This window comes from Marmota marmota, unplaced genomic scaffold (assembly GCF_001458135.2).
Source record: "Marmota marmota marmota unplaced genomic scaffold, marMar, whole genome shotgun sequence".
NCBI lineage: Eukaryota > Metazoa > Chordata > Mammalia > Rodentia > Sciuridae > Marmota > Marmota marmota.
The window spans coordinates 39,442,994-39,469,958 of NW_026000082.1; the positions used below are offsets into that span (position 1 = coordinate 39,442,994).

Sequence of the window (26,965 nt, forward strand, 5' to 3'; positions counted from 1 at the left end):
CCCCCCCCCCCCAACACACACACACACACACGCACACACCAAAGAGCCCTGGAGGCATGTCTAGGGCTTGCCAAATTACTACTCCTGGATGTTGTTGAATAATGTGACATGACATCCCACCCATACACTTCTGTTGCACTGTTCAAATTATGTGAGATTGTCCTTTAGCTTTCACTTGTCTCTATGCATATTCTGCTATCTTTCTACTTTTTTGTTGTTGTTGGCTAGTTTACATAGTCACGTATTCTATTGGCTGGTTTCCATAGCGTGATTGGGGACCTATGGTATTGTGATAGGAGAATAGAATTTTTGATACATGCACTTTCAAAGTTGAAATTTCTTTAAACTTCCAATACTTTTTTAGAAAAATTAATTACTACAGTTTGATTAGGTAAACCTCCTAACTATCTTACTCATTCCCTGGGCTTCTGAAACAAAGTATTCTTAGCACCTGCCAACTTTTCAGGAGAACTCAGATTGTCATCTGCTATTGAGGCATTTGTTGGCTGTTTGCTCTGTCATAAGTTTTTGATGGCTTTTCTTTTTAAGTACTTGTGTATATTCTTTCATAGTGGTTAGATCTTTGTCTACCCTGAGTCTCTTTTTTCATATTTACTTCACTGCTTTTGAACTGTCATGTCTGTGAACTGTTGTTGCAGCTCTTTAGAATTGTCTAAGAAAAGAAAAGAAAAAGTTGAGTGAGTACAGTGGTACACACTTGTAGTTCCAGTACTAAGGAGGTGGTGTACACCTGTAATCTCAATGACTGGAGAGGCTGAGACAGGAGGATCACTAGTTTGAAGCCAGTCTCAGTAACTTAATGAGACCCTGTCTCAAAGTAAAAAGTAAAAGGTTTGAGAAGTTGCCCAGTGGTAAAGCACCCCTGAGTTGACTCTCCAGTCCTCCTCCACTCCTCAAAATAGAACCATTGTGTTTTTTGTTTGTTTGTTTGTTTTAAAAAAGACTAGGGCAATATGCACATTCTGTCTTAAAATGAATAAAGTATATGCCTGTGGCTGTTCAAAGCCTACTTCTACTTGGTTCTTTTTTAATTTATTTATTTTTAGTTTTAGGTAGACACAATATCTTTATTTTATTTTTACGTGGTGCTGAGAATCGAACCCAGTGCCTCACGCATGCTAGGCGAGCGCACTACCACCTGAGCCACATCCCCAGTCCCCTCTACTTGGTTCTTAATAATTTCCATGTTTCTGGAGAAATAAAGTATCATCATATAGTTTCTAAAATAGTGATTTCTTGTTCTTAGGACATTTGTTTCCCTTTCATTCACTATTCTCTTGCTTTTTATCACTTTCTTTCTAAAAACAGTTTTTAAGAACAAAATAAGGAGTTGCCATTGTCATTTAATAGTTTTAAGTAGGTAGAGTTATAGTTCAATGGTAGAGTACGTGTTTAGTTATCTCAAGGCTCTGGGTTAAATACCTGGCACCGAAAAGGAAAATTAAAAATTCTAAGTATGTCCCTTTTACCCTTAGAGGACAAAACTTTAATAAAATACCTTAATAAATATTTCCTTCAAAGCATTCTGGGTTTTACTTATTCATTCAAAAATTTCTACTTTGAAATATAATTTGTACTTAATGCATCTAGTTACCTGTGGAATGTTATTTTTCATGCCTTCAGTGTCATTTGATAAGTTGGATATAAAGGAGAGAGGGTTGTCTTTCTTTTAAAAAGTGTTGTTTTGCCTTTAAGTCGTGGAAGCATGGGCAGGGAGAAGAATGATAAGCCCCTGCCACCTGCAACAGCTCGTCCAAACACATTCATGAGGGGCGGCAGCAGTAAAGACCTGTTAGACAATCAGTCTCAGGAAGAGCAGCGGAGGGAGATGCTGGAGACCGTGAAGCAGCTAACAGGAGGCGTGGACCTGGAGAGAAACAGCACCGAGGCCGACCGAAACAGAACCAGGGAGTCAGGTTAGAGACTTTCTAGGGACAAGAATAGAGAAAGGTATAGCCTTAAATTTGGGAGGAAAACCACAAAGGAGACTTTGTGCCTGAGCAGAATTCAGAATCTGCATACCAGAGCAGCACAAGTGCCTGCGCCTTGACAATGACAGGACCACTCCATCATTCTGTAACACCATTCTCATTCCCTAGTATGTCTTTGCTGAGAAGTCTTCAGATTTCCCCTTCTCTGTTAAATGTTATGGTGACAGGGTTCTGTATGTTAAGCAATCTGAATTCCTCAGGAGTCTCTTCAGCACCCTCCCTTGCACTGCTATTAGAGTGACATGGCTGTGTAATGCCCTCGAGCATGTAAAAGATTTTACTTTGTTAAGCAACTGTAAGGAAAGGGAAGGGAAGGTGTCAGATTGTGCTTTGTTGCCATCATCTGCCCTGGCACCTTCTGTGGGTTGGATGCGTTTAGCATGTGTATGCTTAAAGATTTACTCAGGTGATAGTATAAACGTCACTTCATGTATTTAACCTGTGTTTCAGTTTTCTCATTTGTTAAATGGGGTTAAGTGTATCTACCTTAACTCTATAGGGTTATTGCAGATGAAATGAGAAGGTAATATATAAAAATACTTAGAACTTTACCTCATAAATAACAAAGTTTTCGAAAGGTATTAGACAGCATGACAATGATGATAACAGTAATTAAAAATAATTTAAAGAAATTTTTTGGCATTTTCTCAATCTTAACTATGAAATAACACTAGTTGCTTATACCATTACTATGGCTTTTAATTTTGTTTGACTATTTAAATTGTTCCTTTTAACCAGTCTATTTAAATAGACTTTAGAGGCAAATTGAAATTTCTTCTTCCAATTGAGAATAGGCTTTAATTATGTAACTTTGGGGACATTTGACGTTCTTAGGTACTTTGGGAACATAATAGGATAAGAAATGAAAATATGTATGTGCAGTGAGTAATGTGACATAGCTGATCTGCACAGAAGTACGGTACAACTGAGAAAACCTTTACAAAGGAAAGGAATGTAGTTCTTTGAGAGAAATTAACAAGAGACCAATCTGGAATCAGGGCAGAGGGACCAATAGGAATGAAACAGGTTTACAAGAAAGGACAGCTATGGAACAGATAGTAGGAGTACCCTGCGCAGAGTTGTAGTAGGAGAAGCCATGGCATGTTCCAGTAAATGCCATAGGCCAGTGTGGTTAGAGCTGTGGTCAGCACAACCCTAGCCTATGTGAATTCTGAAGGTATTTTGTGCTCCTCATGGAAACAGTGTAGAAGAGTCAAAATACAGAAAGGAACAGAGAAACTCGTTGACTCTAAAGGTGTATAATATGCCTAAATCTTGTTGATTATTGGTATAAATTATGAAGTTATTTAGTGCATATCTATGCCAAAACTTTCTGAATTGTTTTTACATTATCTTGCTTCATCATACTTACATCTATTAAATGGCTCTATTGAAAAAACAGTGTAACAACATAGAAATAATATCACTTTAATATGGTAATTTTTGTCCTTTTTATTTTCTCACTTTTTAAAATCTCATTAGCAGTGAAACCAGAAATGTCAACAGTGTCAGCCCCTGACAGGCCTGTATTGTCAGAAGAGGAGATGGAGAGAAAGTCCAAATCTATCATTGATGAATTTCTACACATTAATGATTTTAAGGTAAATGAGATTTAAATAACAAAGAAAGCAGCAGGACAGAAAGCCCTGTGACAACCATGTTTAGTAACTTGGTCTAAATCAGATGTCATTGTGACTGATAAGACTTAGACTGAGTGATCTAAATTCTACATGGTTCATTGTGCTTAACTCTGATGCATTCTGCCAAGTATTGTCTTTCAAATTAATTCTGTAGTTCACAATGTGGGGTGGTTGGGGAGAAGACAGGTGCCAATCCAGTCTAAACCAGGGAAAAACAAATTGACTTTGGTGTTAATGAGCAAAAACAATACACAATCATTGTAAGGTATTTCTTACACCCAATTATACTTGCTATAGTTGTTTAAACATTCCCATGTTAACCCTGAAATATGGCTGGCATTATTTTTCTTTGTTTCGTAACTGAAAAACTGAAACACAAAGGGGCAAGTGATGTTCCAAGGTCTGATGGCCTAAACAAGACATTTATAGTCATGGCTTTCAATGTGTCCCTCTTTAGCCCTTACCTTCCCCCTGTGTTCATTTTAAGATGGTAGTGAGCAAAATAGATGTTGCCTGGCATCGTGTGCTCTGTAGTCTGTTGATGGAGACAGATCATATACAGGTAACGCCACAGTTATTTAAATTGTAAGGTCTTAGGAGATCATATATTGGACTCTAGTTTGGTGCTCTGAAGTCTGGAAAGGCTTTTTTTGTTAAAATTGTCTGTTGTGCTGGGTTGTGGCTCAAAGGTAGAGCGCTTGCCTAGCATGCATGAGGCCTGGGTTCAATCCTTAGCATCACATATAGCAGCATCACCTATAATTAAAAATATAAATACTTTTTTAAATTGTCTGTTAAAATATATCAGATATATTAACTACTTTTGCTTTGGCATTTTCAAAAATACTAAAGATACTTGAATTCTTAACAATATAATCATTATCTGCTTTCAATATACATAAATCACATTGGTTAGCCAGGCTTTGTGGCACATACCTTTAATCCCAGCACGTTGGGATTAAACGTTCAAAGCCAGCCTCAGCAATTTAGCAAGATGGTGTCTCAAAATAAAACAAAAGGGGGCTGGGAATGTGATTCAGCAACCCCTGGGTTCACTCTCCAGTACCCCCCCAAAAAAATTACCTTGGTTATCTATAGCCCAGCTCAGAAGCAGGGAGAAGTTTTTGATGATGAGTAAGATAGGACTATTTTGCAGAAACCCTTGGACACGCAGCACCATAAGTGAAGATTAATTGAAAAAGAGCTAAAGAATGTACCTGATGTACTGTATTTTATTAGCTAACTTCCTGGCTAATGAGAGTGTTCTCGTAAGCTGGCAACACAGCTCTTTTTCTTGCATGGAAGTAGGGAAATGTGAAAGACTTAAGAGCAAGTTGAATAGCTATGGACAGTGTGAAGCAAGTACAGAAAGGGAGAAAGCAGTGGAGATTGTCTTCAGACATAATTTGATGGATGTACAAAGTTAGTGAGTGACAATTTTAAAGATGACCCTGTGGTGAAATGCAAATACAGGAAGAAGATAACCTCACGAACACTTAGGTGCACAAGAATACCCTTTGGAGGATCATGAGCCCCAGCCAGGTCTGCAGTATGAAGGGGACAGAGTTAGTTACAACTTCAGAATTCTATTTTGCAATATAGTAGAGGCAGTTGTACCTGCAGAGTGGCTCTAAGAACCAGGTAATAATATTCTACATTTATTGAAACTTACTCTGTACTGTTCTACATATTTTATATGTATTAGTTTATGTATTCAAAGTTGATATTATAATGCCTGTTTTTACAGATAAGAAAGCTGAGATGCATAGACATAAAAGTCATTTGCTCAAGATCTTCCTGCTAATAAGCAGCCGATTAAAAGCCAAACTTGAGCTTCAGAGCCCAAAATATGCTTTATCTCGTCCCCTTTAGGGTATTACTATGTCAGGCTAAAGAATTATAGAGTGCATCCTAAGAGGGGTTTTTTTTTGTCTGTGATCCTCTTCATAAGTGCTATAAATTAATATTATTGAACCTTTATTTTATGCCTGTCAATGTGCCAAGTGCTTTCCTATATATTTTTTATATACATTTCTCCTTGTAACCTTTTGATAGAAAGCACAGGCTAAAAGATTGTTCTACTCCTTAAGTCACATATAAGTAAGAGGCAGAGCCAGGAATCAAACCGTCATTTGTCAAGACTCCCACATTTTTGGGGATACTACCTGAAATTTGCATAGTACATACAACAAATAATATCATCTGCTTCTGTGGACTTACATTCTAGTGCAGAGACACAAACAAGACTGACCCTAAAGATAGGTCAGGAATAAGTAAGCCGTAGTTACAAAAAGAAAAACAGTGTTTCAGTACAGAGAACTAAAACTAGGTGGTATGCTATCCAATGGGGAGATAATCAGAAGACTATAGGAGGTGTTACTTCTACTGAGAGCTCAGAGACAAGAAGAAACAAATCATGAGAAAAGAAGATAGCAGACAAGGTTGTGAATTGCTATGATACAATTGGTTGACCCTTTATGGAGAACTGACTCTTCCTGCTGGGGGACACATAGGGTATATATGGAAAATTAAATACTTGAATTTATTCCACCTTTTCCCGAAAAGTAATTGTAATGATGTTGATGAGGTTAAAATGAGGCAAAAACCCAACAAGGATAATGAGCACTTGAAACACCAACAGCAACACAACAGCTGCCCTGAATGCTACAGAAATACCAGTATCATGAAAAGACAAAAAAGAGTTGCAGGTGGAGGGGCCTGGGGATATAGCTCAGTTGGCAGAGTGTTCACCTCACATGTATAAGGCCCTGGGTTCGATCCCCAACACCACTCAAAAAATAAATAAATAAACGAAAAAGAGAAGGGGAGTCTGCTTTAGATTACAAGAGTCTAAAGAGACATCATGGCATGGAATGTTGGTTCTCAACAAGAAGAAGCTATTTGGACATTTGGGGACAATTATGGAAATTTGAAATGTCCTGTATATTAGATGATATTTTTATCTAAATCAAAGTGAAGACACATAGTTTTACACTGGGTTACTCTTAATTTTTCTGTAGTTTTGAAATTTTTTTAGGTAAGAACAGAGGAGGTATAAAGTAACAGAAGGGAAAGAGAGCAGTCCCACTGAGATACCCAGAGGAGCCTTACTTCCTTTACTTCCCTTTGCACATGTAGCTTCCAAGAGGAGCTACTTTTTGCAGAAGTCAAACCAAGAGATTTTGGACCAGAGTAGCAACAGAGCTGCTCTGGCTAAGAGTAGGGAGTTAATGCTGGTGATGGAGCAGCCTGGCTGTCAGGCTTTCATTCCCCAGACCAAAGATATTAAGCTGGCCAGATCATTTCCACAGTAAGCACCGGTTAACAGAGCCTCGCACAGAAACCTCCTCCAAGGACTTTAGCACTTAACCTAATCATATCACTGAAGTTTAGCATTCCTAAGAGGAAGACCTCTGTCATGGAGATGGGGAATGTCTTAACAGTCCCAGCCAAGGTATCTGGGCTGCCATGTTGAGGCCTTCAAATCATGGCATTGAATTTCAGTGTCATAATATACCATTTTCAGTTTCTAAAATGATCAGAAAACAGGTGAATGTTATGTAGAAAAATACCTTTGGGCTCTGATCTTCTGATTGTTTTTTGAATAAAATTATTAACCTACAAATGTTAGCCTTTTGAAGATCTCTCTCTCACACACACACACACACACACACACACACACCCCCATAAACGCAGACACCCATACACCTGCCAGGATCTCCTTATGTTGTCCAGGCTGGCCTCAAACTCCTGGGCTCCAGTGATTTTCCTGTTTCTGCCTCCCAAGGAGTTGGGACTACACGGATGCATGCCATCATACCCAGTTTTCTCATTAATATGACTAACCTGCCTATATCAGTCTACCTTTTACTGGACTTTAAACAAGCAAAAACTTAACTTCAAAAACTGTCTTGTTAACACAGATTTCTACTGATTTTATCATAAGCAAAAGATTTTAAGGTTGTTTAACACCAGATTTTGGAGCAAGCCTTTATTTGCTATTTGAACAGGAAGCCATGCAGTGTGTGGAAGAGCTGAGCGCCCAGGGCCTGCTACATGTTTTCGTGAGAACGGGAGTGGAGTCCACCCTCGAGAGAAGCCAGATCACCAGGGATCACATGGGCCAGTTGCTTTATCAGCTGGTACAGTCAGAAAAACTCAGCAAGCAGGACTTTTTCAAAGGGTCAGTATCCTCCTCAAGAGTACCATTCAGGGGACTGGGGTTGTGGCTCTGTGGTAGAGCGCTGGCCTAGCATGTGAGTCACTGGTTCAATTCTCAGCACCACATATTAAAAATAAATAAATAAAAGGTCCATAATAACTAATAAAAATAATTTTTAAAAAAAGAGTACCATTCAGTAACTAGCCTTCTTTTTCCATACATGAAAATCGTGTCCACTGTAGTATGTTGAGCCAATATAATATATTGATCGTACATTGCTTGATTTGATGCTATTTTGTAGATTGTGCTTGTACAGTTATCTTCTGATTTTTCTGTGTTTATTGTTAGACCTGCATCATGATGTCAGTATTGAAGCTGACCTTAGCCTCAGGGAAACTCTGAGCTCTTCATCATCTCATTTACATGTAAACCTGCTTATTCTTTGAGTTTACTTGGTGAGAAAAATTCTGGAAAATTGACTTTAAACCTTATCCTTTTAGTAAACCATGGCTATTTGGACCAGAAAGTGCTCGTCTCTCCGCAGTAGCCCCATAGCAATGTAACTCCATTTTCTTAATGATTTACACTGTTACAGGTTGACTTCACTATAATTCTAACCAGTGACTGTTGGTGAGATTTGGCTGTCTTTAGCGTTGTATCCCCATTTGAGCAAGTTCTGGCATATTATGGTGCACCTTCACCATAAATGCACAGGTTAGGTTCTTTGTGACTCAGCCACAGAATCTTACCCTGGGTGAGATTTTTAAATCAATGTTCAAGCTATACATGGTCATGCACACCTGAAATCCCAGTGACATGGGAGGCTGAGGCAGGAGGATTGCAAGTTCAAAGCCAGCTTTCACAACTTAGTGAGGCCCTGTCTTAAAATTTGAAAAGGGCTGGGGATGTAGCTAAGTGGTTAAGCAACCTGGGTTCAATCCCTGGTTATGTATAATAAATAAGTACATACCTATGTATGTATAAGTTAGAAAAAAATTTCATATCACAAAAAAATTTGTTTTGATTTTTGGTTACCAAATTTTGCACCAAATATAAGCATAGAATCACGTCCAGCACTGTCAGATATCCATTCTCTTTAGGTCTAGAGATCAAACTCGAATCTACCATCTTACATTGACTGATGGTGGTATGAATTCCTTGTAAAACTTTTTTGCCAAGCTCATTCTTCCAAATTAAATTCATATATGATGAAATGCCTCTTTGTACCTTTCTGTTGTCATTTCAGATATGATTAATCTCTTAGAATGTAACTATTAAATACCATGTTGAATGTTCTTAGGAGTAGTTAATTTTTGAAAAGAATGATGACATTGTCCTTGAGGCCTGAGAAAATTCATAATTGTCCCAGGATCATTAAGAAATTATCTTTCAGCAATAAGCTGGGTTTATATAAATTAAGGGCCTAGATTAAGGCCATTTGAATCAGTTAACTTAGTAAGAAACTTTAGCAAAGCCAGAATGACGTCCCAGTTTTATGAGAGAAATCTGTGCTTTGCTGCAGTAAACAGCAAGTAAGAGCAAATGAAGGCACCTTCACTCTTAAAATCAAACTAAGGTCTCTGATCCCAGCCAACCTAAAAATAGATACAAGCTCCTAAAATTCACAGTAATGGAATCTTTCTATATCACTTTGTAATGATTTACATTTGTTCCCCAGACTTTCTGGAAATGGGAGTGCTAGATTACTGTTCACTGTGTTCTGTTTCTTCTGACAATAGTCAGAAGTTCCTTCACATCTAGGAAGTGTAGTCTATTTCCAGGTTATAACTGAACTTGCAAAATACTCATTTAATTTCTAGGATTTCAGACAGTTGCATTTCCCTTTTGGTGATTTCCTGAAAGAAAACTGTCATCAGATATGGTGTTTACACTCTCATTAGTGGCAGTACTATTGCTGCTGCTTAGAATAACTACCACAACTACCACCTTTTATTTAGATGGTAAATGAGATCAATATTTCTGTGTCTCAGCAAATCACTTCATCATTTTACATCATTGCTTCCTTCATTGTGGTGGATCCAGGCCTCATCTTTGATAATTAGCTAGACCTTACCTTATCTTTAAATCAAGTCTGTGCAAGTTGTGGAGATATATTTGACAATATAGCACCTACCTTTTCCTAAGATGGAAACAAAAGGATAGCCCCCCATGTCATTATTCATCAAGAACCTTCTTGCAAGAAGCTCAGAATTGCAAAGTCCATACTGTTCAGATAGGTCATTTCATAGGAGCCACAGACAATTCCAACACCCAGAAGATCTCTGTTCTTTCAGAATATTATTCAGGATCATCTGAGATTAGGTCCTTTGGGTGCTGCTGCTGAGATGTCAATTTCTGAGCAGTCAAGGAAGCAGTTTCTGCCCAACTCTCCACCCCAGGGATGACCTGGGAAGCATGGGAGAGCAGAAAACTCCAGGTGTCTGGTCCCGGTCCTGATAATATCATCTAATGTTCCCTTCAGGGCATGTACTACTAATAGTGTCCTGAAATAGAAGTTTCATATAGGCTTTATAAGTAAGCCTTAGATTAGCTTCTTTGGAATTTTCCTAAAAGATTCCATATAACTGAGTATAGTAGTTGCTGTATATAAAATTTCCACAAAGATTACATCAAGCCATCCTTTGGGAATTTTTAGGACTTGAATCTAAATACTTCATGAAACAAATTAGGTATATAGGTAGGTAGGTTACTATACATTAGTGTACTGGTTTATTTCTGGGTTTTCTTTCCTATTCCATCAGTTTTGTCACTTCCATGCTGTTTGATTGCATTTGCTTTACAATATGTTTTGAAATCAGGGAGTGTAATGCCTCCAACTTTTGTTGTTTTTGCCAAGATAATTTTTGGGGTCTTTCGTGGTTTTATACAAATTTAAGAATTCTTGGGGCTGGGGTTGTGGGTCAGTGGTAGAGTGCTCGCCTAGCATGCAAGGCCCTGGGTTGGATCCTCAACACCACAATAAATAAATAAAATAAAGGTATTGTGTCAAATACAACTAAAAATATTTAAAAAAAAAAAAAAGAATTCTTTTTTCTAGGGCTGGTGTTGTGGTTCAGCAGTAGAGCGCTCGCATAACGTGTGCAAGGGCCTAGGTTCAATTCTTAGCACCACATAAAAATAAATAAATAAAATAAAGGTATTGTGTCCCTCTATAACTAAAAAATAAATATGAAAAAAAAAGAATTATTTTTTTCTATTTCTAATGACATTGGAATTTTGACAGGGATTACCATATTGGCTGGTCTGGTCTGGTCTGGACATTTTAACAGTTTTTAATTCTTCTAATCCATGAATTTGAGATATCTTTCCATCTATTAATTTTCTTTAGTTACTTTCATTAGTGTTTTAAAGTTTGCGTTGTGCAGATACATCTTTTACCTCCTTGGTTAAATTTACACCTAAATATTTTTGTTGTTGTTGTTGCTGTTATAAATGGGGGTTGGGGTTGAAGCCCAGTGGTGGAGCACTTGCCTACCATGTGTGAGGCACTGGGTTCAACTCTCAGCACCACATATACATAAATAAAATAAAAGTCCATCAACAACTAAAATAAATAAATATATGTGTGTGTGTGTGTGTGTGTGTATATATATATATATATATATATATTTTTTTTTTTTTTAAATGGGACTTTCTTTTGTTTTGCAGTACTGACAATTGAACCCAGAGATGCTTCACCCAAGCCACCTCCCCACCCCTTATTTTTCAACACAGGGTCTCAGACTAGCCTCAAAATTGTGATTTTCCTTTCTCAGCCTCTCAAGTTACTAGGATTACAGATATGTATCATGACACCTGGCTATACATGGAAATTTTTTTTAATTTACTTTTTGGCAAATTTGTTACTAGTTGATAGAAATGGAACTGGTTTTCTCATGTGCAGCACAGTGGATATGCTGGTCACTGCATACCAAGAGACAAAGATGTGGTGTAGCTCTATTTCATTTCTTCAGCCCACAGAAGATATGTATTATGCAAAGATAGTTACGTAGAGCATCTGCATACCTAGGATTTTTTTTTTAAATCATGCAAAAGGACTTAGTGACTACAAACATTAAAAAAGAAAGTCCCACAGCTCTGTTCCGTGGAAATCCTGTTTAACAAAAAAAAAAAAAAAAAGTTTCTTATCAGGATTATGTTTTTAACCACTAATTGTATTCTATAAACTGTTCCATTGATGAAAAATAGAAAACTGCTCAGTACTGTAGTCCCAGCAGCTGGGGAGGTTGAGGCAAGAGATCCCAAGTTCAAGGCCTGCCTCAACAACTTAGCAAGACCCTGTCTCAAAATGAAAAACCAGAAGAGCTGGGGACATGGCTCAGTGGTTGAGCACCCCTGTATTTAATCCCTGGTACTCCTATAAAAGTGAGGAGGATAGATACAAAACTAAGGCAAGAATATGAGTATCTTATCTTTCACTTATGATGTGAGATGGTCATAATTGATACACTGTTGAAAGGACAGAATGGCTACAGTTATCTCTTGGGTATATTAAATAGCTTAATCTAGAGCCCACAGAATGATGTGGCAGGATCAAGTGATTAACCCAGAAATCCTGGAATCCTGCCTGAAGATGTTCCATAAGTGGTACATTAACAGCTGAAAAGTGTGCATATAATGAGAACAACCAAGTGTCTGCTGCATAGAAAATTGGTGTCAAATAATTACAAGTGGTGAGGTCAGTAAGTTGACAGTAAGGATTCCTGAAACCGAGTTAGATGATGTGGCTGAGCTGTATATTGTTTTGAAATAACGGCTCAAGAGAGGTGACCCTACCTTGTAGTGGGAGCTCTTTTTAAGTGAAAAATTTTAATCCTGTGTAGCCTTCTAAGCTGAGTGGCATATTCTGGCTAGAAGCTAGAACTGCAGTGAAAAGGCATGTGCAAATTTAGAGCTCGGAAAGAATATGAATTCAAAATACGGCCAGCTCTTGACCTCTTCATTCATTCCTCCCGTGTGCCATACAATCATGTGCGTGTCCCCTTCACCTCTGTTTTCATAATTTTAAATAGTGCTATATTCACACAGTTAACAAAGACTTGAATTATTTACACTTCTGAGTGAATAGCTGTTATTTTCAGCCCGAAGAAGGCTGCTTATGTATTGTATTTGACTTTCCTAAGTTTCATGTTTGATTCCCAATTATTTTACTTCACATTAGGAAATATTTATATCATAAAAATCTAAAACCATTAGCTTTTCTTTTGCAGTACAACAGTTATGAGGATGATAATGTTAGTAATATCAGACTCTCTTATATCCATCCAGTTTTCCTGTCATAAGGTCCTCCAGGGCAAGGATTTTTGTCTTTCTTTCTCTTTGTGCCTGGCCTGCATTGCAATGTTTAGTTGGTGCTTCTGACTGACATAGAGGGTATAATGTTAACTTTAAGGTATGAGATTAATTGGATAGCCCTTCACCCAGGACTTTATATACAACTATCTCTGTTTCATTATTAAAATCTTTCAAATGTCACCTCCATACAGAAGTATTTTTGGTTCATGCTCTTGAGAGCATTAGCCCTGTCACAAGTCTCCTTTTGTCTGTTCTGTTCCTTTTCTCCTGCACACCAGTATAAGTTCTTTAAGAATGGCAGTTTGTTTATCAGTCACTTTATGGCCAGACCAGTGGCCTGACATAGCAGGTGCTTGATATGTATTTGTTGAGTGACTGATTTTTGGTCTCTTTATTTAATTTTAACTTTTGAATTATATTTGTATTGATTTTTTTTCCTGTTCTTTTTCAGTTTTTTAGAAACCTTGGAATTGGCAGATGACATGGCCATTGATATTCCCCATATTTGGTTATACCTTGCTGAACTGGTGACCCCCATGTTAAAAGAAGGTGGAATCTCTATGAGAGAAGTTATCATGTAAGTTATATTTATTTTGGATGTATATCAAGTTAAACTGACAGAGAACTCACCTGCTGACTTTCTAGCATAATATTGTCCCATTAGTGGCTCTGGAGACTCTTAGATACAGCCTGTGACTCTTTTAGACTTCTAATTTTATTTTGAAGATTTTACTAGATTTACACTAGAGACAGATTGAGGATATGATAGCCCTGTGGTCCATTGCGGGTAGCAGTGGTTATTGATAATGCTCCAGTCATGTCACTGGAAGATGATTGCTTCTAGAAGCTTAATGTTAATCTGGCTGTTGTGTCTGTCATTGTTTCAGTTGTTGTCAGAATTTACATTGTAGTTTGTCATACTGGTACCTGCATAGTACATGTTCATGGTTATAATAAAAGTATTGCTAGATTTGCATGTGTGGGGGGAATGGATACTGCATTATATAGACCAGTACTTCTGTTCTTAAAAACACTAGTATTTCCCCCACAAACTGTTGATATATGAAAATCTGATTCCGCATACTGTTGTGTATGTCCCCACCGCAGCATACCCCCCCCTTTTTTTTTTCTTTTTGGAGATGCACAAAGTATATGTATTGCGGCACATAATTCAAGTGTATGTATGAGAATCCTATAATAAAACAAAACAATAAAAATGATTTAGCTTTGTTTAATTCAGCATTACCTTACATAATCAATGAAAGAATCCTTTACTTTGAGGAATTACTGGAATCATTGCTATCCTATGGAATGCAGTTTGGGAAATACTAATTCAGACTAAAATAATTGGTCCCTTTCTATTTCATCCATATTCTTAAGAAAAGCTTTTCTTTTTACAATACTTTATAACTAAGCTTCACAATTCCATTACCTACAAAGGTACTTCTCCACTTTCAGCTTGAAGTGGAACTTATGTAAATAGATTACTAAGTGAGATTGATCTTTGTATTGCTTCCGTCACTGAAGTGGCTAAAGAAAAAGACAAAACCCAGAAATTCTAACATCCCTTTTCTGCTTCTCCAGGAAGCATAAGGTGACCCTAAAGTCTCCAAAAGCCTTCTGCTGAAAAGGACTTGGAGCAGTCCTAGAGCTTTGACCCTGCTGACTTTTATTTAGGTTACAAAGTGTCTATTTGTTTGACACACATTTTTGCCTACTACTTTAGCCCGGAGAATTTCTTCAGAGGTACTTAATCACTGCTCCTATCTTTTACAGAGAATTTAGCAAACCTTTACTTCCTGTTGGAAGAGCTGGGGTCTTGCTTTCTGAAATATTGCACCTTCTATGCAAACAAATGGTGAGTGTTCAACTGAGTGTCAGACTCAATAGCATGTTAGAAAGGGCAGTGATCTTGATCGTGTGTTTTCTGTGAACACCTCAGGTCTCAGTGTACAAATAGTTCCATTTCCTTTTAGCCTTTGAACAAAGTGAGGGCTCTGCTTCAACCTTGTTTCCTTCAGAGGTGTATTGTCCTTCTGTTTACCAATGTCTTGGGAAAGAATTTTCTAATCCTAACTAGATTTAGTATAGTTCTAAAGAATCTTAAGATATATTTTATTTGTGGTTGGTAATTTTTCAATGAAAACTGCTCTGCTTTTAGAGTAAGATAGGATTCGTAGAATGATTAGTTTTGTTAACTTTTGGGTCATTTGGATACAAGTCTGATTAAAAAGAATTGGTAAAAAAGACTCTGCAGGATGGTGAATTTCTTAAATTCACTTTAGTTAAATATGTAGTGAGTGCATGGTTATTCTCTGCAAAGCTGTCTGCTTGGCTCTCAGTCTACTAAGATTAAACTAGAGAGGGAGATGGATATATCTAAACTAATTATTTCAAAAGCATGTGGAGGTGCTCTATTAGATGTCAAAGAGGCTGAAGGATGTGTTGTGGCATCCAAAGGGGGATGAAATGTCTTGGAAGAGAGATGTCAAAACAAAACAGAACTCACAAATGAACATTCTGCAGTGATTTCTAATGTACTCAAACCCAAGCCAGAGATATTGGTATGTTTGATTACAGAGTTTCACAGACACTGAGGTTTTTCTTTCTTTTTTTTTTTTTTAAGTCAACGTTCATCTCACTCTGAACCTGCAGAAGTTCTTCTGTACCCCGATTTGTGTAGTAGTTATTCATAGACAGATGCACTAAATAGCCTGGCTCTGCTGATTATTTCTATTAATAATATTCTTTAGTTAATGATGCTAAAATTTTTTATTTTACTGAACTCTGTAGTTTTTATGTTTGTAATTCCCTCCTTGGCTATAGTCTTTATTTAAAACTCAAACTCTTCTTAACTTTTATTTTTATAAAAAGAAAACAAATTTCTACTTATAAATTAAACCATATTTTCTTAAACCATAAACTCTGAGCCAGAGAGCCCGATTTCAAATCCTGGCTGTATCAGGTTATCAGCTGGACCTTGGCCTATTTACTCTATGGAATAATTTATACATCTTCTTAGATGCCAGCTGCAACCTCAAAACATTTTCCTTTATCGTAGTCTCTGTCCAGGCAGTGGGCTTGCACCTCCTTATGTTTTTCCAGCTGATAACAGCTTTGCTCTATTGTTTCTTGGGCTCAACCTTGCACTCCTTGCCCACAAAACACTTCTTATGCCTAGTTCAGGAGCAACAGGTGCCTCTTATAACAGGAAGTATAAATCTGATCTGCGGTAGAGAGGGATTCCAGTGTGGCTTGTGAGTGGCTCTAAAAGCAGGTACATGTACAGAGCCATCTTTCCATCTAGAAAACAGACAGTGTTAAATTTATAAACCTGCATGTATTAGACTCTTTGATGGTCATATTAATAAATCCCAAATACCAGTTTAATGTTTCCCAAATTAGTCATCTGATAAATAAATTATTGAATCTAAATAACTATACTTCAAATATTCACCATTATATTTGTATACATTCAGACCTCTTATTTTGAAAGTCAAGAATCCTAAGAGATTAATGTCATATTAATAAGGAAAGATTTTCATTTCACTTTTTTTTTTTTTTAAGATCCTAGGGATTGATCCCAGGAGTACTCTACCACTGAGCTACATCTGCCACCCCTTTTAAATTAGATTGTGAGATAGGATCTTGTCAAGTTGCCAGGTTGGCATTGAACTTGAGATTCGCCTGACTTAACCTCCCAAATCACTAGGATTATACCCATGCACCACTGTACTTGGCTCATTTTTCACTCTTTAGGGTTCTACGTCCTTGACCTCAAGCAAGCTTTTTTTTTCCTCCTTCTTCTACTTCCAATGTAAAAATTAATGGATTGGATTTATCTCTCTTTTAGAGCCATAAGAAAGTGGGCGCCTTATGGAGGGAGGCTGATCTCAGCTGGAAGGACTTTTTACCTGAAGGGGAAGATGTACATAATTTTCTCTTGGAGCAGGTGGGTAAGAACAAGACTTATATCTTTTTGTTGTTGTTTGTACCAGAGATTGAACCCAGTGGGGCTTAATCACTGAGCCGTATTCCCAGCCCTTTTTATTTTTTATTTTGAGACAGGATCTTGTTAAGTTGCCTCGCTAAGTTGCTGAGGCTTTTGAACTTGTGATCCTTCTGCCTTAGTCTCCCAAGCTGCTGGGATTGTAGGCATGTGCCACTGCCCCAGGACTGTCTTCCATATGATAGCAGTTGGTCTGTTTCATAGAGGAAAGGAAGATAATTTCATTAGTATTCTGGTATTAAGATTAGATCAAAATAATAATCTTAGTTAAGATATCATCTTAAGTACATGTTTTAAGGGCACTCTCCAACTGTACAGTCATTAGAGGAAAGATAAAAGGTATGGAGAAATTTTAAAAGACAGACACACTTAGAAAATGAGCTAAATAGCCAGGCGCAGTGGCACACATCTAGAGTCCAGCTATACAGAAAGATCACAAGTTCAAGGCCAGCCTTAGCAATTTGAAGCCCTAAGCAACTTAATGAGACCCTTTCTCAAAGACAGAATAAAAAGGACTGAGGAGGTAGCACCCCTGTTTTCAATCTCCAGTACCATATCTCTAAGAACCTGAAATGAAACTGATAAGTAAACCAGGGTGATAGTACTAAAGAAGATCTAGGTGTACTGAGCTCTGGGCCTGGGAAAGGCAGAAGAAGCATGAAATTACTCTTTTGGTAATGGGAACTAGAATGCCCTTTACCAGATAGAGGCCTGGAGATAGGTCTACTTCTTGAAACTTCACAAATAAATAATTTCAAGAAAGTGGAAACAATCATAGCACTAGTATCGTAAGCTGGCCTGCCTGCAATCTTGATAACTGGATCCAGAAATCTACAAGGTAGAGGACTGCAGGATTGATTTAGTCTGGCCCTAAACAAGTAATTTGGGAGAAGGGAGAGTGGTCTGGGTAGAGGCAACTATAAAACTGTTAGACCAAGGAAGATGAGAGAGAAAGAAAACAAAACTCTCTCAAAATGATCTTGCAAGTCAAAGTAGTTGAACACTTGAGGAAGACTAAAGCTAAGGAAGGTAATAAATCAGCAGTAAGAAGAAAAAAATCACTATAGGTAAAAAAGAATAAGAAAGTAATCAGAAGATGACCTTAAAATAAATGTATCAAGCTGGGCATAATGAAACACACCTGCAGTCCCAGCTACTCAGGAGGCTATGGCAGAAGGATCATTTGAGCCCCGGATTTTGAGGCTAGCCTGGGCAATATAGCAAGACCTGTTCTTGGATATAATGCAATGGGGGTATAACTCTGTGGTAGAGCACCTCTGAGTTCAATCCCTAGTTCAAAAAACAGTAAAGTAAGTATATTGTTGTGGGTAAAGACAGCATACTAGTTTGCCATGGTAGCTTTCATTTGGGTTGGTAGGTAGCTTTCATTTGGGTTGTGGAAATAAATGGAGGAGCTACTGCCAAACAGTAGGAACCTGTGGAAAGCACAATTTCGGATGCACTTTTGGGCTCCCAGAAAGTAGACAAATTCTCTTTCAAGAGATTAAAAATAAGAGGAAGGGAGGGAAAAGCCAGAGAGGAAACCTGAATTCTGAGCAGTAAGCACATGTGAATACCATGTTGCCCAAAGAACAAATGCCAGAGATTGTGGAAGAAGCTGAATTGGTTCAGTTCAGCATTACCCTGGCTCTAGAAAGAGCAAGCCACAGTGCTCTTTAGAGAAAACATCCTTAACATTGGTCTGCCCCCATACTTTTTTTTTTTTTTTTTAATATTTTATTTACATTTTAGTTTTCGGCAGACACAACATCTTTGTTTGTATGTGGTGCTGAGGATCGAACCTGGGCTGCACCCATGCCAGGGGAGCGTGCTACTGCAGGAGCCACATCCCCAGCCCCTGCCCCCACACTCTTTATCCCCCCACAAATACACATTACCTAATATATGGCTTAACCCTTGTAGAGAGTTCATGTAGTGTACAGTGAAATGAGTCACCATGAATGAGATCAAATAAATAAGCAGAAAGTGGTAGATTTAGACTCCAATGACTTGAGGTAATGAAATTATCTATCAATCAGAGTATAAAATATCTCTATATAAAAGAGAGGGAATCTCCCAAATGAGCAATCAAGAAACCACTAATCAGAACAACTGAAGAGGTTTTTTAAAAAGTGAATACAAAAACTAGCTGGGTGTTGTGGCACACTCCTGTAATCCCAGCCACAAGAGAGGCTGAAGCAGGAGGATTGCAAGTGCAAGGCTAGACTAAGCAATGTAGCGAGACAGTGTCTCAAAAGTAAAAAATAAAAACTAAAGAAAACTTTACAGTACAGTTTGTTGCCTTCTTCCTTAAAAAGTCACTAATTTTGGATGGATGGTGCTGGGAATTGAACCTGGGGATGCTTTACTTTTACTGCTGAGCTACCTGAGCTATAGACCCTGCCTTTTTTTTTTTTTTTTTGGAGACCTGGTCTTACTAAATTACAGAGGCTAACCTCAAACATGCAATCCTCCTGCTTCTGTGTCCTAAGTGGCTGGGATTACAGGTGTGGACAACCCCACCTGGCACCAGTAATTTTGATTATAGACTTGTTGTTAAAGAAATAGTATTGCCCAGTCTGGCCCCAAACTCCGGGTCTCAAGTAATCTTCCTCTCTCAGCCTCCTGAGTAGTTGGAACTGTGGTGTGTACCACTAATGCCTGGTTTACGGAATTTTTTTAGAACTACCTAAGAGTTAAACAATTTATAGGATCATTTTCACACTTGGATTCAGAATGGTCTGGAGGTATTTTAAGAATTTAAAGCCAAACCATGGGGTATGACAACTCTATAGTGATACTAATATTGAACCAATGGTTACATACCGAATGGAAGTTAAATTATGCCCTTGCCTAGGACTCACACCCAGCTTTAACAGAGAATCAGATAAAACTTATGAAAAATTAGAGAAATCTTCTGAATAATAATAGAGTGATGGTCTTTGAAAACTAAAAATATAAATATCTTCTGCTGATCTTTTTGATCCCTGTAAAACAGAAAGTATAGCCTGTGGCTTTGTTTTCCTCTCGGGATGATAATATTGTACTACATTAATTTGTTTTACATTTTATGTTTCAGAAGTTGGACTTTATAGAGTCTGACAGTTCCTGTTCCTCTGAAGCACTTTCAAAGAAAGAACTCTCTGCTGAAGAACTCTGTCAGCGCCTTGAGAAACTCATTATTGAGGACAAAGCAAATGATGAACAGATCTTTGACTGGGTAGAGGTATAGAGACCATGTGATCCTCTCTGCCATAGAGATAAGGAAGGTTCTTGTGTGACCCTCTCAATTCACACACCATATCTTTTCCCTTTGTGAGAGTTTTTAAAAAGAAAAGATAAACACATAATAATTGAGCTCACACTACATAAAGATGTTTGTTACTTTTATCTAATCCTAACATTAGTAAATCTGTTTATCTCTTAGCAGGTCTGTCTTTCCTATTGACCTTGTTTGTTAATATCTTTTTTTTTTTTTTTTTTTTTTTTTAGGTTTAAGTGGACACAATATCCTTATTTTACATTTATGTGGTGCTGAGGATCGAACCCAGTGCCTCATGCATGCTAGGCAAGCACTTTACCACTGAGCCCCAGCCCTATTATATTTTTTTTTAATATATAATATTTATTTTTTGGTGTAGATGGACACAACACAGTGCATTTTATTTTTATGTGGTAGTGAGGATCACTCTACCGCTGAGCCACAATCCCAACCCCAATATCTTTTCTTAATCTGTAGTCTTCTCTTCATTTTTCTTCAGGTCTAGTCTATTCTTTGATTCTAGAATTATAATATTTGGCTCTGTTTCATAGAAGAAATATGCAGTTGATATTTTTATAACAGAAGAAACAGATTGTTTGAAGGGGTATTTATTATGTAATTACGTTTAGGTAATTAGTTTATTTTTCTCAAACAGTGCTTAAAATCTAATCCTTTGAGAATTTTAATTGATATTCAATGTTTGAAATTGCTCTGTCAAGCCAGGCATAGTGACCCACACCTGTAATCCCAGAGATTTGGGCCAGCCTAGGCAATTTAGCAAAATTCTGTCTCAAAGTAAAAAATAAAAAAGGGTTGGAGAGGGCTGGGGCTGGGGCTCAGCTGTAGAGTGTTCGCCTAGCACGTGCGAGACGCTGGGTTCCATCCTCAGTACCACATAAAGAATAAATGAATAAATAAAGGTATTGTGTCCAACTAAAACTAAAAAAAAAAAAAAAAAAAAAAAAAAATTTAAAAAAGAGTTGGAAATATACCTCTAAGTTCTAAGTTCTATCCCCAGTTCCAAAATGAGATTGCTTTGTCAAACTGTTTATTAAGTATTGTTTGATTAAAAAAGTAAGGGAACATTATTATTTTCTCATTTCTTCTTCAAAAGTAATTGTTTAGCCTTTGCAGAAATAACTCTGAGGTTAGACTAGTCTGGCTTCAACTCAAAATATTTTTAAAAAGGTATAAACCAGGAACTAGCTATAACACATAAATGGTCATGAAACATTGTACACATGGCTTTTGGCACTTTCTCCTGCCCTGCATCACCTCCTCTGCTGCCAGTTCTAGTGCCACACATTTCTGTTCCGAGGGAGACTGGTTGTGAAGCCTCTGGCTGGAGCACAGTCCTCCGTGGCCACTGTACTGCTGCCCAGAAGAGCTGGCCACGTCACTCAGGCTTTCCGTCCACTCTGTTCCCACGGAGCCATCAGTTCTTCCCAACTGATGATGGAGATTAGGCATTAAACAAAGAGAACTGCTAGTTCATCTACTTCAGTCTTAAAATTCATCAGCACTGGGCTGGAGGCATAGCTCCGTTGTAGAACACACTTAGGCATGAGGCCTACACTCAATCCTAGTGCCAAAAAAACAAAAATTCATCAATACTAAACTTATCTCTAAATATCTTTGAAATCCTTAACTTTTCAACCCAGCAGTTTATAACAATGTCTTTAATTTTCCCTGGCTAGTCATTTCAAGCTTGACCCTCTCCACGGCGAGTACCATACATATACTCTATTCAAAGAAGCTGAGACAAGCTTTAATTTTTTCACAGGCATAAGGAACATAAACATTGAAAAATACTTAAAATACCTGCCCCCAAAAATGTCTCCTCATCACATTAAAGTTAAAATGAAAGAGCAATGTTGGCATGTACACACAGAACTGCACAGTGCTGAGGAATACTCCCCTGCAGCTGTGGTGTGCTAGCTCCTAAATTATAGACCTGGCTAGATCATTAATACGGATTATTTATTGAGGAATCATGTTTTTACTTGGCTTCAAATACACATGATAAGTCCTCTAAGACCTAAATACTGCTACTGAGAATATTTTCACATAGAACTGGCCGTAGCCAAACTATTTTAAAATGAATCGAAAATTTAATGTTTGCAAGGATGTGCAAAAATGTGACTCTGTCTGTCCTTAGTGCCAGGTTAGCCCTGGTTTGGGGAAAATAATTTCTCTGGTATGCAAGGGTACATTTAACTGTTTTTTGTTTTGCCTTTTTGTTTGTTTGTTTGTTTAAACTTAAGGCTAATCTAGATGAAAACCAGATGAGTTCACCTACATTCCTTAGAGCTTTAATGACAGCCGTTTGTAAAGCAGCTATTATAGGTAAGTGACATTTCTGGAAGTAGGTTTTATTTATTTATTTTGTGTGTGTGTGAGAATGTAAAATTTATTTGCTCATTTCTTGCATTTGAAGTACTCTTCTGAAAGTAGGTTTTAGTATCTGAAATCGTTATTATTTCCACTACTGATTATATAGTCTGATTTTTTATTGTCTTCAAAATCTTGTACTGTATAGCTCAGTTTTTGTGCAAATTTCTGTCTACCCTGCCTGACCATCTCAAATATGGGACAAATAGATGCTCTTGCCTCCAAAGAATCCAATTTTAGCAGCTACTATACACCTTGTATTCTACAATTCAATAAGTTGTTGCATGCATCCAGGGGTGGGAAGGTTTGTACTTTGTTGTATGTGGCTCCCCTGCCTGTCCTAGTGCTGGGGATGGAACCCAGGGCCTCACTCATGCTAGGCACCCACACTTCCACTCAGCTACATCCCAGTCCACATGGAGCTTTTTCCTAATCTATTCACCTCCATCATTCAAGACTTCAAGACCACCTCCTTCCATTTTGGAGTTATAATGAAAGGGGTTCAGTATTCTTAACCTAATCGACAGAGGGCTTTCTCATCAGGAAAGTCACATTTTATAATAAATGCCCATATAAGGAAAGAAAATACCAGCATTTTCTCCTGCTCTGTGTTGACTTTATTTTATGGGAATTGACATTTTTATTGGATATTTATGAATTATGTAGGTGAGATAAAATTAGGATTGGTAGAAGCCCTAAATATTCCTTATTATTTAACAGTATTTATGAGGACATCAACTTAGCTTTAGGTGGAAATCCACATTTTTGGCACTCAAGAAAAAAAATCTTATCAGTTCAAGAGTTGTCTCAGAATTTCAAGTGTTTGTCATTCCACAAGTAAGCTCTCTGGGGCTGGGGTTGTAGCTCAGTGGCAGGGCACTTGCCTAGCATGGGTGAGGCACTGGGTTCAATACTTAGCACCACATAAAAATAAAATAAAGACATTCTGTTCATCTACAACTATAAACATTTTACAAAAGAAAAAAAAAGCTGCTGGGGGTGGTGGCACATGCTTGTAATCCCAGTGGCTTTGGAGAATCAAGAGTTCAAAGTTAGCCAACTCAGTGAGACCCTATCTCTAAATAAAATGCAAAGTAGGGCTGGGGATGTGGCTCAGTGGTCGAGTGCCCCTGAGTTCTATCCCTGGTTATCCCCTTCCTCCACAAAAAAAGAAAGCTTCTGGCCATGCCTGTTATCCCAGCAGCTAAGGATGCTGTCAGGAAGATCAAAAGTTCAGGGCAAGCCTCACCGTCTTATCAAGGTCCTAAGCATCTTGTCAAGACCCCTGTCTTTAAATAAAAATAGTAAATGCTGGAGATGTAGCTCAGTAGTAAAACATCCCTGGGTTCAATCCTCAGTACCAAAAAAAGAAAGACTTTCCTGCCACTTAATTTAACTTCAGAATTTTAATTTAAGATTTTCTGTAGGGTGAATTGTTTTCAAAGTGAGTTTTAAGTGAAAGAGTTTTTTGGTTTTTTTTTTAAGTTGTAGGTGAACACAATACGTTTATTTTATTTTTCTGTGGTGCTGACTATCAAACCCAGTGCCTCACGTGTGCTGGGCAAGAGCTCTACCACTGAGCCACAACTTCAACCCCTCAATGTGAGTTCTTTAAGGACATAAGTCACAAGCTATGTAGAAAGAATTCATAAAATTTTTTAAATGGAACCATAAGACCTCCCCATTTTAAAAATCAAGGTTTAGGCCAGGTGTGGTGGCCTGTGCCTGTAATCCCAGCTCTTATGAGATTGAAGCAGAGGGATCACAAGTTTGAGGCCTACTTTCTAGCCCAGGGCCTTGTAAGGGCTCTAACCACTGAGCTCTACCCCAGACTTCTAATTTCCTTTTATAATGTTGCTTAAAAGTACTCACTTGAATTCCTATTATTATTATTATTCCCTGGATTTAATTCTCAATACTGAAAGGGAGTGAGGAATTAATCAAGGTTGAGGAGTGCAGAAGCTGCTTTAAAAACCATATTGGAGCTAATGATTTGGCTCAGTGTTAAGCACTTGCCTTGAATATATGAGGCCCCAAGTTCAGTCCCCAGCACTAAAAAAAAATAAAATAAAATCCCCCAAATCCTAAATTGTATCCCATGATAACTTCAACAGAGAATAGAAAATCTCATGCTTCTTGGCACTGAGGATGCTTTCCTCAGCCCCTTTTTATATTGCTTTTATCTCAAAAGGCATAGATTGAGGGGTTTGTTTGGGGTATTTTTTTTTTAAGAGAGAGAGAGAGAGAATTTTTAATATTTATTTTTTTAGTTTTTGGTGGACACAACATCTTTGTTTGTATGTGGTGCTGAGGATCGAACCTGGGCCGCACACATGCCAGCAGAGCGTGCTACCGCTTGAGCCACATCCCCAGCCCTGTTTGGGGTATTTTTGTTTTGTTTTTTTTTTTCCTCCACTATCATAATAGTCTTTTTCCTCCTAGGAATAATAAAATGGTCCCAACTCTTGTATTCTTCTGGAAAGATTTGGATGAACTGCCACTTTAATTTTCTTTTTTTTTTTTTTTTGTATGTGTGCATATGTGCATGTATGTAGTAATGGCAATCCTTGTGCATGCTAAGCAAGCACTCCACCACTGAATTATATCCACAGCCCCCTCCCCATTTCCTGTTTTAATGTTGCTTTTTTTAATGCATTCACTTGAATTAATATTTTTTATTTTACTAAAAATCTTATAACAATACTTTTATGGACTACAATATAAAATTTTGATATGTTAACTTTCCACCAAAGTGACAAAATACTTGGGGGGAAAAAATCAAGAGGAAAGGTTTATTTGCCTCACGATTGCAGAGTTCTTGTTTGCTTGGCTCCATTTGTTTGGACCTGTAATGAGGCACAGCATCATAATGGGGAGCACAAGATATGGAACAAAGCTGCTCACTTCGTGGTGGCTGGAAGCAGAGAAAGAGAAGGGTATGGGCTCCCCATGTGCCCTTTAAGGGCATGCCCCCAATAGCATAACTCTTCCTTTCACTGGATCCCGCCGCCTAGTGTTTCCACCACCTCCCAGTTGCCCTACAGGCTGGCAACCGAGCCTTTAACATATGGGACTTTAAGGCACACTCCATACCCAAACTAGAGCAGTTTGTCTACAGTGTGGAATGATTAAATCAAACTAATTAATATATCCTTTTTGTATCTTTTTCATGGTGAGTCATTTGATTAATATTGCTTTTGTAGGTTGTTGTAAAACTACTGTCACTTTTTCATTATAATTAAAGATAAATAATTGGGTGCACTATTCTTGAAGGATACAAGAATTCAAAATGCATCTCTCCTCCATGTTTTTATTATTTTTGAGATAATATCTTATTAAAAATGTTAGAGTATTTGGATTTCAGAATCTTGTCTTGGAGCCCCTTACCTCCTCTTTCTGTACAAAGCCCTTTGGGTACTATTGTCAAAAAACTGAAAGTGGTTCTGTGTGTTAATTCCTTAAGTATAATGCCTACTTCCTCTATTTCCTCTAGCTGACTGTTGTACCTTCAGAGTGGACACTGCTGTTATCAAGCAGAGAGTGCCGATTTTACTCAAGTACCTAGACTCAGATACAGAGAAGGAACTGCAAGCACTTTATGCACTACAAGCATCAATAGTAAAACTTGATCAACCTGCCAGTAAGTTTGCCTCATGTTGTTATAAATTAACCAAACTAGTGGGTGAGATTTATCCAGACCAAGACTTCAGAGGTGAGTGAGGATTTGAAGATGGGTAATATAAGAATCACTAACTAGTAACAAAAACTCAGCCAACATCTTAAACATATCTGATATTGTTTATTTGTTTCATTTTTGTTTTTGGAGACAGAGTCTTATTGTGTTATACTAGCAATCCTCCTCCCTCAGCCTCCCAAGTAGCTGGAACTATAGCCACATGCCACTGTAATGGGCTCCAAATTGAATTTCTTACAGACTTATATGAGAAAATGTCAAAAAGAGCCAGGCACAGAAGTGCATTCCTGTAACCCCAGCTGTTCAGGAGGCTAAGGCAGGAGGATCATGAGTTCAGAGCCAGCCTCAGCAGCTTAGTGAGGTCCTAAGCAATTCAGCAAGACCCCGTCTATAAATAAAATATAAAAAAGGACTGGGGATGTGGCTCAAGGGTTCAGTTCTTGTTACCAAAAAAAAAAAAAAAAAAAAAAAAAAAAAAA

General features: G+C 37.8%; 1 protein-coding gene across 32 annotated transcripts in view; it reads left to right on the plus strand.

The window, feature by feature from the left end:
- Positions 1-26,965, plus strand: part of Eif4g3 (eukaryotic translation initiation factor 4 gamma 3) — a 292,326-nt gene that overhangs the window by 258,789 nt on the left and 6,572 nt on the right. For 21 of the 32 annotated variants that reach the window (XM_048816163.1, XM_048816154.1, XM_048816136.1 and 18 more), the window contains 9 exons: positions 1,717-1,937; positions 3,495-3,613; positions 7,663-7,835; positions 13,582-13,707; positions 14,907-14,988; positions 16,984-17,082; positions 20,219-20,365; positions 22,666-22,747; positions 26,286-26,432. In XM_048816163.1, coding sequence (XP_048672120.1) covers positions 1,717-1,937; positions 3,495-3,613; positions 7,663-7,835; positions 13,582-13,707; positions 14,907-14,988; positions 16,984-17,082; positions 20,219-20,365; positions 22,666-22,747; positions 26,286-26,432 — 1,196 coding nt within the window. The remainder of the gene's footprint in view (positions 1-1,716; positions 1,938-3,494; positions 3,614-7,662; positions 7,836-13,581; positions 13,708-14,906; positions 14,989-16,983; positions 17,083-20,218; positions 20,366-22,665; positions 22,748-26,285; positions 26,433-26,965) is intronic. The other 11 variants (XM_048816167.1, XM_048816137.1, XM_048816150.1 and 8 more) reach the window with 1 other exon arrangement.